Genomic DNA, 13,588 nt, shown 5'->3' on the forward strand with positions numbered 1-13,588 from the left:
CTCGGATAATGAAGGCCACCCTGTCTACTATTTTTTTAGGAAATAGTGCAGAACTCTTTCATCACTGCACTAAACTGCCAGCCATTGTGCTCATAACTCTGTATTGGAAGTTCCTTGTATAATTTTTTAAATTGTGGTTCTTCATTGAGAAGATCAAAACCTTACTGAAATGGACTCAGTCCATGAAAACATGTGTCAAGACATTAAACTCCATCCATTTGGCAATTGACAATAACTGGCTTTCAATGATGCATGCTGTTTGAATTGTGGTGGATTAACTCCTTTAGCAGAACAACTAATAGTCCATAACTCTTTGAAACTAGGTGCACTTAGACATGAAACACTGAAGTGTTGGAGTTAACTAACTTATTCCACGTCACTAATTGTTACAGCGTATACTAGAACAGCCGAGATGCACAATTGTTTGTTAAAGGGGACAGAAATTTTGTGTGGAACTTAGTTGAGGAGAATTCTGTAGAAATGTATATATTATACCCAGTTAGTTTCGGTTGCATTCTATACTACATACAGTGGCATGCAAAAGTTTGGGCACCCCGGACAAAATTTCTGTTACTGTGAGTAGCCAAGCAAGTAAAAGATGAACTGATTTACAAAAGGCATAAAGTTAAAGGTGACGCATTTCTTTAATATTTTAAGCAAGAAAACTCTATTATTTCCATCTTTTACAGTTTCAAAATAACAAAAAAGGAAAAGGGCCCGAAGCAAAAGTTTGGGCACCCTGCATGGCAGTACTTAGTAACACCCTCGTTGGCAAGTATCACAGCTTGTAAACGCTTTTTGTAGCCAGCTAAGAGACTTTCAATTCTTGTTTGGGGGATTTTCGCCCATTCTTCCTTGCAAAAGGCTTCTAGTTCTGTGAGATTCTTGAGCCGTCTTGCATGCATTGCTCTTTTGAGGTCTATCCACAGATTCTCGATGATGTTTAGGTCAGGGGACTGTGAGGGCCACGGCAAAACCTTCAGCTTGCGCCTCTTGAGGTAGTCCATTGTGGATTTTGAGGTGTGTTTAGAACCATTATCCTGTTCTAGAAACTATCCTCTTTTCATCTTCAGCTTTTTTACAGACAGTGTGATGTTTGCTTCCAGAATTTGCTGGTATTTAATTGAATTCATTCTTCCCTCTACCAGTGAAATGTTCCCCGTGCCACTGGCTGCAACACAAGCCCAAAGCATGATCGATCCATCCCTGTGCTTAACAATTGGAGAGGGGTTCTTTTCATGAAGTTCTGCACCCTTTTTTCTCCAAACATACCTTTGCTCATTGCAGCCAAAATGTTCTATTTTAACTTCATCAGTCCACAGGACTTGTTTTCAAAATGCATCAGGCTTGTTTAGATGTTCCTTTGCAAAGTTCTGACACTGAATTTTGGCTGCAATGCCAAAGGGGGTGTTACGAAGTACTGCCATGCAGTGTGCCCAAACTTTTGCTTGGGGCCCTTTTCCTTTTTTGTTATTTTGAAACTGTAAAAGATGGAAATAAAAAAGTTTTCTTGCTTAATATATTAAAAAAAATGTGTCACCTTTAGCTTTTCGGAAATCAGTTCATCTTTTACTCGCTTAGCTATTCGCAGTAACAGAAATTTTGACCAAGGGTGCCCAAACTTTTGCATACCACTGTATAGTATAGAGACGTTGTTGAGTCAGAAGTATCTTCCTACTCAATCCAGATATTCTCTGCAAACTATGCATGCTTTATAGTATTTTTGAAGCCGATTAGCATTTTTGAGATTCATTTACCTTAAAGTTGCACTCTATCTTGAAGCTTTCATTTATGTTTATCTACGTGACAAATCATGACAAACCAATCCAAAAATAAAATCATGCATATCTTATAAACTTCAGGAAAAATACACATGTTCCTTTTTAGTTCATTCATTGATCCCTGTTTGAATTCGTGTTAGTGTTTTGAGTCTAAAATGAAACTAGTTTGTTTATCCTTTGCTGCAGCTAATCATATAAATGCAAACAACGTTTCCTGTGCTATCTCGTTCCCCATAGGAAATGAATAATAAGGACAAATTTCATAGGTCTTTCTCGTTAGGTTTCTTTTTAACTTTTGGAACAGAAAGATGGTAGGTCAGAAACAGCCCAGATATCTGTAAATCTTATTTAGATTAGCCTCAGTTTTTATCCAGTGTGTTCTAGGTGCCATGATTGACTTCTTTGGGAATCCATATAAGGGATTCCTCAGATTTTCAAGTTTATCATATGTACATGAAGCGCGTTAACAAAGGACTCACCCAAGGATGTGCTCAGGGCAGTTTGCGAGTGTCCCCACACTTTCCAACACCAACATAGCATGTCCACAGTGCTCGGCAGAATCTGGCGCTGTTGGAGACTGGTTAACACACAGAAAAGAAGGAACTCAGCAGGAAAAGAGTACAGTCAGCACTTCGGGCCAAAACTCTTCATTAGGGTTGGAGGAAAAAAGATGAGGAGTCAGAGGGGGAAGAGAGGAAGAACCACAAGATGATAGGTGAAACAGGGAGAGGTGAAGTAAAGAGCTGGGAAGTTGATTAGTGAAAGAGATACAGAGCTGGAGAAGGGGGAATTTGATAGGAGAGAACAAAAGACCATGGAAGAAAGAAAAGTGTGAGGAGCACCAGAGGGAGGTGATTTAGCAGGTAAGGAGATAAAGTGAGAGAGGGAATGGGGAATGGTGAAGGGGGCGACATTTCCGGAAGTTCGAGAAATCAATGTCATGCCATCTGGTTGGATGATCGCCAGACAGAATATAAGGTGTTGCTCCTCCAACATGAGTGTGGCCTCATTGCGATAGTAGAGGAGGCCATGGACTACCATATTGGAACAGAAAGTGGAATTAAGATGGTGGTCACTGAGAGATCCTGCTTTTTCTGATGGACAGAGTCAGATTTCCCCCTTCTCCAGCCCTGCATCTCTTTCACCGATCAACTTCCGAGCTCTTTACTTCACCCCACCCGGTTTCATCTGTCACCTTGTGGTTCTTCCTCCCTTCCCTCCACCTTCTTACTCTGACTCTGCACCTGAGGCCCTACATAAATTGTTGAGTGAAACTCAGAAACTGCTGATCGCCTGGGATTTTTACATTCAACAGCCTCTAGAGTTTACAGAGAATGGTGGGAAAAATTAACTGGAAGTTCACTGAAACTGCCTTGTTAATCCCAAATTAATGAGAAAGGTCAGATAGAATGGCCAGACTAGCTTAAGCTGATAGGAAAGTGACAGTAGCTCAGATAACCACGAGTTACAACAGTGGTATGCAGAAGAGCCATCTCTGAATAAAACTTGAAGTGGAAAATCCACAGCAGTAAAAGACTACACCGTATTCCACTCCTGTACTTAATAAAAGTAACCACTGTGTCTATATACACAGTACTGTCCAAAAGTCTTAGGCACCCTAGATTTTTAATATAAATTTGTTTTATATATTTTTGTTGTCTGCATTAGTGTGTCTGTAGAAAAGAGCAAATTTTGGATTTCCAAGCATTCATTTTCTGAAAAGTTAAATGTGGCAGAGAAATATTTGTATTTCATTAAAGAAAGTAGCATATTAAGTAATAAACCACTTTTTCAACTGAAAACTTCATTACTTTGTAGGTATATAACCCAGTGCATAATTAAACAAAGATAACAAACAGGATGTTAATGATCAATGACATTATGAGTTGAATGAACTAAACTGATTAACAGAAATAGAAACAGATATAGATGGAATCAAACTGGGCGAAGGACAACCAAGCTGATAGGTGAGGAGGTGGCAGACACCACAGTTTAACCTTAAAATCATCACCATGACAAGGATGAGCATAGCAACAAGACACAAGGTGGTTATTTCCAAGTAGAAATTTCAATACAGATAGAAGTTTCAAGATGTGCTGTCCAAGCTCTTCTGAAGAAGTACAACAAAACAAGCAATGTTGAGGACCAGAAACGCAGTGGTTGGCCACGGAATCTGAGTGCAGCAGACAGATACGTTAAACTAACATCGCTTATAAATCGAAAGAAGTTCAGCAGTGCTATCAGCTCTGAACTCTCAGAAACCACTGGAACCTAAATACACTCCTCTATAGTTGGAGGAGTCTTGTCAGAAGTGGCTTCGTGGAAGAGTTGCTGCCAAAAAGCCATTCCTTCGAAACTGAAACAAAGCCAAGACACTCTCCCACACATAGAAACACAAGAACTGGGGTGCTGGCTGAGTGTCTGCAGCCAATAGTGAAGCACGACAGAGGTTTCCTGCAAGTTTGGGGTGGTATTTCTGCAATTGGAGTTGGTGATCTGGTTAGAATTAATGGAATCCTCAATGCTGAGAAGTACAAGCAGATTGTCATCTATCACATAATACCGTCAGGGAGGCGTCTGATCAGTCCCAGCTTCATTCTACAGCACTTCAATGACCCAGACACACAGCCAAGGTCATAATGAACTATCTTCAGCAAAAAAGAAGAACACGGAGTTCTGCAACAGATGGTGTGGCCTCCATAGAGCCCTGATCTCACAACATTGAGACTGTCTGGAATTACCTGGAGATATAGAAACAAGCAAGACAGCCAAAGTCTGCAGAAGAACTATGACAAATTGTCCAAAATGCTTGGAACAACCTTCCAGGTTATTTTCTTATAAAGCTGCAAACAGTGTACTTAAGAGAATTAATGCAGTTTTAAAGTCAAAGGGTGATCACAACAAATACTGATTTGATTTAGTTTTTTACAGTTTACTTCTCTTGAAGTAATTTTTTTTGATATTTAGAAATGTTTCAATTCATTATTTTTGAAAACAATCACTTTACAGAATTTTTTGTATGTGCATAAGACTTTGGCACAATACTGTACCCACAAAAAAATCAGTTGATATTCTGTTTGAGTAGAATCGTGGTTGAGTTTTGTAGCAGTGTCATAGGTTTACAAGGTGAGCAAGTAGTTTTGTTGAGAAGGTTTTTTAAGACTTAATGTCAGTGACCAATAGTTTTTGTTGTAACTAGTTTGCTTAATCTTGTGTGGCATGAGATTATTTAGCTGGATTTTGGATCCGGTACTGACTATAGGAGGAGTGATTGGTATGTTTGATTGAAAATGGTTGCAGATATTCTTTTTGGTTGCATGTCTTCAGTTGCTTTTGGTGGTGCAGCTAAGCAAACACAACCCATGATGTCCCTGGATATTTTTCTTGTCTTAAGTGATTATATTTTTGTTTCTCTCTCTGTTTTGAAATACAGGCTTGAACATGATAAACGATATGTTCACGATGAGATCAGCAAAATTCTTGAACGTGAGCGAGATGCTGCAAATGATAGCCTTGTAAAAGCAGTGTTGCGGGAGAGAACACTGACTGAAGAGGAGCGACTGAAATCCAAGTACGCAGTAAGTAGATTGATAACCTTTGATAACTGATCTATCAGCTGGTTTGATAATTGTAAAGTTTGATAAGCTGGATATTACTCAGGAACTATTTGAAGTAGGATATTATTAAACTAGGAAAATTTGCTGCATTAGATAATGGAAACCATCCATGTGAAAAGCCCATTCCACTGATTCCTCAGAATTTCACCATCGGTCCAGTGGCGGACAAAATGACCTGTTGCTCTATTTACTGCATCGCTTTTATTTTGACCTCAATTATTTCAAAATTAGCGTTGGGTTGTGTACTTTCCCAGTTTCTCCTCTAACAAATAATTTGCACATTGATAGGTAAGAGTGTTTTCTTCAAATAGTCAGTGGAGCTAACATTGGTGATGTGAAGGAAAAATTGAATGGACTGAAGAGGTTTGCATACATTTCTCCCAACTGAATTTGCAGTTAGTTGGTTTCTACCGGCTGAAAAAAAATGCATGCTGGACTCTAATATTTATGTACTTGTAAGAAAGTTACATTTTCAGTACGTTGGTTTGGTTGGAAAAATTAATTTAAGGATAAGTGTGCTTTTTTTTTAATTTTAAGATATTCTGGCTGTTAGAAGATATAGAAAATCAATCATTTAATCTTGGGGAAAATATGTTTAAATAAGTTTGCAATTCATGAACTTACCTATTCACAAAAGTTATATTTGGAAAAGCAGTGAGATCCAGACTCGTGTAAAGATCCACATTCTGTTTTTGAAATGGCTTTCTCTTCAAAAAATACTTTCTTTTGGTAAAAGAAGTTTATAATGTGGTCATAGATTTGGATTATTTTTCCTTTCTGCATTGTTAGCTAAACTCAGCTGGGTGGCAGCAAGAATCCTTTTTGTTTTTCAGAATCGTTGATGCCCCTGAAGCAAAATTTGCAAAGACAAGTATGCACAAGTGCGTGCTTCCAAGCTGCTTTGTGCAGAGCAGAAAAGATTTATATTTAGTTCCTTACAATTTATATTTATGCCTCTAAACTAAACTGAGGAGAAATCCAATTAAGCTTCCTATTTCTGATCACCATTTAATGATCAGTGCTGAAAGGAATGATTGGTGATAACATGTGGGACTCAGGGAAAATTCAAGATGAGTTTAAGCTCTTATGCTCCCATAGTTAAATAGCACTATTGCATTCTGTCACTGTACTGAAACTCTTGATAGAAATTCTCTGTTTGTACATCAGGTTACAAGAGGATCAGCCTTGACTTTGGTGACACATAGCCGAATAGCTTATAAATGTGACCATTGAGAAAAGCTACTAGATTTACCTCTGCCATTCACAACAACGTTCTAGCATGAGTTCCTGTCTTCACAATCGATGGAAGGGAGAAATATTTCTCTATGGGGATTTATGTAGAACACTTTTTATCAGGAAGGAAGTAATCAAACCAGGTTGGAAGTAGTTACGCATTAGTTACTGTACTCCCACTTGGCATGTTAAAGTCATCCTGTTTCATCAGGACTTGCTTTATTTTAAGTCAAACTCAACCATAAATTGTGTTTTAATTTGATGTTAAAGCAATATAGCAAATAATTGATTAAAATCATTATAGAATCTGCAAGCATCAATTCTGCTTAATTGCCCTTCAACTTTTTTTTTTGAAAATGGGCTATGAAAGAAGTACTACCTCAGCAGAATGTTTATACTGACTTGATTTTATGAAGAACTTTTTTTTTACATTCACAGGTTTATTGTTAAATTTACTGAGCTATGTAACAAAATGCTTTGTACTCTGCTGATCTCTGAGCAATTCATAAGTGTTCCATGTATAAGCAATGGGAATAATCCATTATTATCTTTCAGCAACAGGTTGATCTATTTGATCTGTGAAAAGATTTATGTAAAATCTGGTGAGTGAGACAGAAAGCAGTGACTGAATAAGTATATTAATCATTTATTTTCAAACAGTAAAAATTTGACCAAATGTTCATGTACCACAAGTTACAGAAACTACAAAGTTGAATATTCTACAAATATACATTAACAAACAGTTAAAAGCGCGTATGGAACATACCTACCCAATAGTTATGTGTACCACTTGCCTTAAGAGAGAGCAAGTCTCTTCCACGCGCTATTTTATGCCTGGGATATTTGAAACTGGACACTAGACAGCTAACCAGTGGGAAAGGCAGCTGTAGTTCTGAAACTAACCAATCACAATGGAAGTAACTTTTGACAGTCATAGTAAGCCATGCCACCCACAAGATACCATTTGTTTTGCTTTGTTTGAAAAAAATGGGTCTATTAAGTTCGTCTGCGATTTCTAGATTACAATACTTTTCTGGAATTTTAAATCTCCAGTGTGAATCTTTACTTTGTGAGATGTTGACTTATGATATCTGGTATTTAGGAAATGGAGTTGACAGCAGAAGTAGGATGCCACAGTAGTGTATCAGTTAGCATAATGCTATTACAACTTAGGGCATCAGAGTTCAGTGTTTATTTTTGGCACCTTCTGTAAAGAGTTTGTGCATTCTTGCCATGATTGTGCAATTTCATCTTGGTGCTCCAGTTTCCTCCCAGAGTCCAAACATGTACCAGTTGGCAGGTTAATTGGTCATTATAAGTTGTCCTGTGATTAGGCTTGGATTAAATAGGTGAATTGCTGGGTGGTGCATTGCAGTTTATTGAACCAGAAGGACCTGATCCACACTGCATCTCTAAATAAATATGTAAAAGCTGGAAAATCTAATATTTATGTTAAGTCAGGCAGCAGAGTCTTCTTGCTTAGTCAATGACCTGCTGAGTGTTCATTTTGTGGAATCCTATTCCTGAAATGATCAGTCACTGGTGCCATCACTAATTCCTTCTGTGTCTTTCCCCACATCCTTTTCCCTTGTGCATTTAAAATACATTTACTCCTTTGTAAATGTCCTGTTCTTGTGAAAAGTGCTCCACCTCATACTGAAAAACACTTTTAAGGATCTAAGCCCCAATACACGAAAACAGACAAGACATAACAGAGTAGTACAAAAAGCTATATAAATCAGTGCATTTATTTGGCACTAAACTTACACTGTATTTTAACAAGCAGTTAGGTTATTTTCAAATTCATAGTACATCTCTGGTAATCCAGCCAATTTAGGTCTTTGGAGTCAGAACACTGAAATTATTGGACGTCATTTCTGTTGGTACCCCGACACATTTTGAATTAGCTTTTTTATTTAATGTGTTACACAGCATTATAATATATATTACACTAAATAAAGTGGGTTTAAAAGGATGACTAGAAACTGCATCCCAGTGAGTTTAAAGGAAGTGCAGGAAGTATCATCCAGTGAACAAGGTGTTGAACCATCAGGATTTCCAAATCAAACATGGATTGTTAGCCTTTTACTGTCTTAGCTTCCAAATTTAAACTTTTTAAAAATATTGTTTAGTCTAATAAACCTATTTTTCAAAAGGAAAAACTGCATTTCACTGTTGATGGTGTCAGAGTACTGCTTCGATTGGAAATTTCATTACTTCACTTTTCATTAAAGATATCTTGGTATTTGGCAAGTAGAATTGGAAAGTCATTTATTGAAGATGTAAAAGAAAAACACATCTAATTTTCAGTATCTGACCAAATCATTTTCTTGCAAGTCAGTTTGAACTTGTGGTTGATGATGTGAACGATTTTCAAATGGGATTGTCACAAGCAATCACATATTGACATCATATCATTGAGTCATAATAAATGGTGGGTGAAGTATTAGCATGCAAGAATCCATAGTTCAGTAATGTGAATAATGCCATCAAATATCAACTTGATGTAACGATCCTGCATTTTCATGTGGATCACATGCTTTAGTGAATAGTTACAATGAGCTGTTATTAAACCTGTTGCAAGTTGGAAAATAGCTTTATTGCATTGTCAAACCTTCAAGCTGACTCCTAAAATGAACAATATCCAGTGTTGTCAAGAATGAAATGCTGTCAACTCATTGTGAGGCAGTTATTATTGCATATATAGATTGCAAGTGGAATTCTTTAAAACTTTGAATTGTTGGTATAACAACAGTTTTTAAGCAGGTAAGTAAAGCACTGGGGCTGAACTTCCTCAGTTTTGCAGTATCGTACCACTATGATTGGTAGAAACCTTTGGTTTTATTAGTGACGGGAAAATGTAGCTGTGAGGAGAAAATAATATCAGAATGATGCAGGAGACTTCAGTTTATATATCATGATGAAGCATGGGGTGTTAGCCTTGGAACTATGAAAATAAAGGGGAAAATTATCAGAGGTGCTCAGATTTTTATACATAGTAAATGAGAGAAAACTGTTTATATGGACAGTTAGTTGTTTGCCAGAGGGCACATATCTCATGTAATTGACCAAAGAACTGAAAGGTAGATGAGAATTCTGTTTGGAGTGTATTACTCCAATCTGAAATTTACTATTTGCAGAACTGGTGGAAGCAATTCGAAATAACTTTTTTTTAAATAAATTGGTTTTGTTTGAAAAGAAAAAAATGCCTGAGACCAATGCAGCAGCATTTCCAAAAGGACTGTATGGACACAGTGGGCTAAATAGAACCCTCTGTGATTCTGTAAATTAATCTGTTAATGACAATGTTATTAGGAGAAACCATGGGCTTTTCTCACTCAATTCACCCTCAGTGACATTTAGAAGTTATGCTTCATTACAGTAGTTCCAGCAGCTCAAAGCTTCATATTTAGCTAATTTTTAACAAATGCTACAGTCTGGAAGAAAGGAAAATTTGTCCTATTGGACAAGTCCAACACAGTTAATCATTGTTTCTTAAGTATGGCCTTGATGATATAAGACGTAATGGCAAGTGGTATATTTAGGATATTCAGGGGCCAGACAAAACCTACCTACTTCCCACCTGAACCCGCCTGGATTTAGAAGGATCTTTGCTGGAAGATTTTGAGCATAGGACAGTGTTCTTAATAACTGCAAGAAGATGAATTGCTTGGAGCTTTTTTCACATGAAGAGTGTTGTCTTCCACTTTTGTGGAGCCACACTCATTCATCTACTTGATTAGTTTCAAGAACAATCATTTGCACCTCACCTCTGGAATTCATCATCTTAGTTTTTGTTTGGAGCAAGGCTGAATCGATGTCTGGAACCAGGTAAACTTCATAGTTTCATCAATACCTTCCAGATTTGTGACCACCGAAAAAGACAAGGCAGCAAGCATGTGGGAATACTTTTAAGTTTCTCATCCATGCCAGGCATAATCTTGGTTTAAAAAATATTAATCACAAACATGAGAATATCCAAGCAACACACACGAAATGTTGGAGGAACTCATCCGGACCTCAGCCTGAAAAGTTGACTGCATTCTATTCCATCAATGCTGTCTGGCCTGCTGAGTTCCTCCAGCATTTTGTGTGTGTTGCTTAAGAATATTAATTCTCTGTTTGCCTTCACTGCTTCAGTATCCTGGACTTCTAAGCCTATTCAGACACACTCAGAAGATGAAAGTGCATGGGATCCATGATAATTTGGCCATTTGGATTCAGAAATGGCCTTTGCCCATTTAAGGCAAGAGGGTAGTGGTCAATGGACTTATTCTAGCTGGAAGCATTCTGTATGAATTCTACTTGAGCCTGGGCTGTTTGGTGATAAATACATAAATGACCTGGATGAAAATAGGTATGGGTGGGTTTGTAAGTTTCCTACAAAGTTTGGTGGTGGTATGTATAGTGTAGAAGATCACCAAAGGATATAACAGGATATAGATCAACTGTATTTGGGGCTACACTGTTAATGACAAGTTCTTAACAGTGATGATGTACAGTAGGATCTTGGAGTCCAAATCCAGAGCTCTCTGATACTAGCTGGATGGATTGATAGGGTAATAAAGAAGGTGTATGGCATGCTGTCTTTATTAGTTAAGGCATTAATTTCAAGAATCAGGAAGTTATCTTGCAGCCTTGTAAAACTCTAGTTAGGCCATATCTGCAGTATTCCATTCAGTTCTGGTTGCCCATTGTAGGAAGGATGTGGAAGCTTTGGAGAGGTTGCATAAGAGGTTTACCAGGATGCTGCCTAGATTAGAGGGCTTAAGCTATGAGAAGAATCAGAATCAGATTTATTATCACCAGCACGTGACGTGAAATTTGTTAACTAAGCAGCAGCAGTTCAGTGCAATACATAATCTAGCAGAGAAAAATCAAATAAAAATATTAATAATAAACAAGTAAATCAATTACAGTATATGTATATTGAATAGATTTTTTTTAAACTGAAATACTGTATATTTTTTAAAAAACTGAGGTAGTGTCTAAAGATTGGATAATGTGGTAAAGGTTGAGGGGAGACCTGATAGAAATTTATAAGATTATGAGAGGCATAGATAGAATAGACAGACAGTATCTTTTTCCCAGGGATGAAATGTTTAATGCTAGAGGCATCCATTTAAGGTGAGAGGAGTTAGTTCAGAGGAGATGCCCAGGCCATGTTTCTTTATACAGATACTGGTAGGTGCCTGGAATGTGCTGCCAAGGGAGGTACTGGAGACAAATAAAATAGAACTGTTTAAGGGGCTCTTAGATAAGCACGTAGATGTATAGAGAATGAATGGTATGGACATTGTGTAGGCAGATAGGATTAGTTTTGTTAGTCACTTAATTACCAGTTCTAATATTTTGGCATAACGTTATGTGCCAAAAGGCCTGTTCCTGTGCTATACTGTTATATGTTCCTATCTGTAATTTTCACATCCCTGTAAAAAGTTAAACATAAGGTATTTGTGACCTTTCGATAATAAAGTGCTTGGTTCCAATAACATACCATGGCTTTTTGTTGTTGCAGAGAAACAATACGTAAATGGCCACTTTCATTGCAATGCAAAACTCATTGACTGCACTGCCACATATATTGTGTACATGTTGCATTGTATAATTTAGCATCCTAATGATAAATATATTCAGTCATGTTTATAAATGATGCAGCAATAAAACATATCAAGTGTTCAAGAACGGTTCTAGTTAACTTCAATCTATTGATTGGTTTCACAATTGGATATCAAATAATTTTTCTGCATAATATGTTTTTATATTTATAAATCCAAAAGATTCTGATTAAATGACTGTTTTTATTAATCTTGATATATCTGAACATGTGCATAAATTGATTTGATAAAAGGTTACAAATTTCTATCACAGAAATTTCTTCAACATAGAAATTTGACTGTCCATCCATCTATTTGGAATGTGTGATAGCAACATGTCAGAACAATGGTGGTTATTTGTCAATAAAATTTTAAGCTTCTGATAAGAGGAAATTAAAAGAATAAAAGCCAGGCACTGAGGCATCAATAATTTATGTACACCTGACCACAAATATACAGATTACTGATGCCAGTGTCAAACTGCTGCTGTACGTTGATCAGTTCTCTCCCTTTACACTTTACAGAAATGGGGTAATGATGCCTTTTTCCAGGGTATAATTCCCTAGGTAGTTGTCATTCACCCTGCTGACACTTTTTGAAGTTACCGATGTAATCAACTACATTTCATTTTCATAGTTTGATATATGACCCAGTGATCTATTAAATATGAACGATCAGTCCACTCTGAACAATCCAACATTGAATTTCACCACAAGATGTTCAGGTTTTTTTTAGAATCAGTGATCTGATGACACAGCTTTAATACAAATCAACAGTTTACCTGGTTTGAATCACACTTTATACAATTCTTCATCCAAGCTCATTAAAGCAGCTTTATGAGTGAACTCTGGACCAAACACTGTAGGTTGTTATCCACAGCCTGCATGTGGCTTGTTGTCATTTACCCACAAAAAAAAATTCTCTTAACCACAATCCAATTATAAGGTAGTATGTGATTTTTAATTATTTTGAAGCCCATAGTATGCCCTCTTCCTAACATGGAGTCTAAAAAATTATTAGACAGAAACTGCACAATCACAAAGATAATAGACAGATGCCATAAGTAATAAACACAAGATATACACACACAACACGCGTGTATGCAGAACAACACGCACAAAATGCTACTGGAGCTCAACAGGTTAGGCAACATCTATGGAAATGAATATACTCGCAGTCCTGAAGAAGGGTTTCAACTTGAAATGTCAACTATTTATTCACTTTCACAGAAGTTGCCTGACCTGCTGAGTTCCTCCAGTATTTTAGGTGCGATAAATTAGTTGCAAAGGCAAATGCATTTCAGTCTTTATTGCAAATTAGAAATTGGGAAGTATTGTTGCATTTGTGCAGGCTGTTGGGA

At 37.1% G+C, this 13,588-nt stretch overlaps 1 protein-coding gene across 2 annotated transcripts in view; it reads left to right on the forward strand.

Annotated features, from left to right (window-relative positions):
• The window catches only part of chchd3a (coiled-coil-helix-coiled-coil-helix domain containing 3a), a 325,052-nt gene that overhangs the window by 124,127 nt on the left and 187,337 nt on the right, over positions 1-13,588 (forward strand). For both annotated transcript variants that reach the window (XM_063073043.1, XM_063073044.1), the window contains exon 4: positions 5,215-5,359. In XM_063073043.1, coding sequence (XP_062929113.1) covers positions 5,215-5,359 — 145 coding nt within the window. The remainder of the gene's footprint in view (positions 1-5,214; positions 5,360-13,588) is intronic.

The sequence above is a fragment of the Mobula hypostoma genome, chromosome 20 (assembly GCF_963921235.1).
Source record: "Mobula hypostoma chromosome 20, sMobHyp1.1, whole genome shotgun sequence".
Taxonomy (NCBI): domain Eukaryota; kingdom Metazoa; phylum Chordata; class Chondrichthyes; order Myliobatiformes; family Myliobatidae; genus Mobula; species Mobula hypostoma.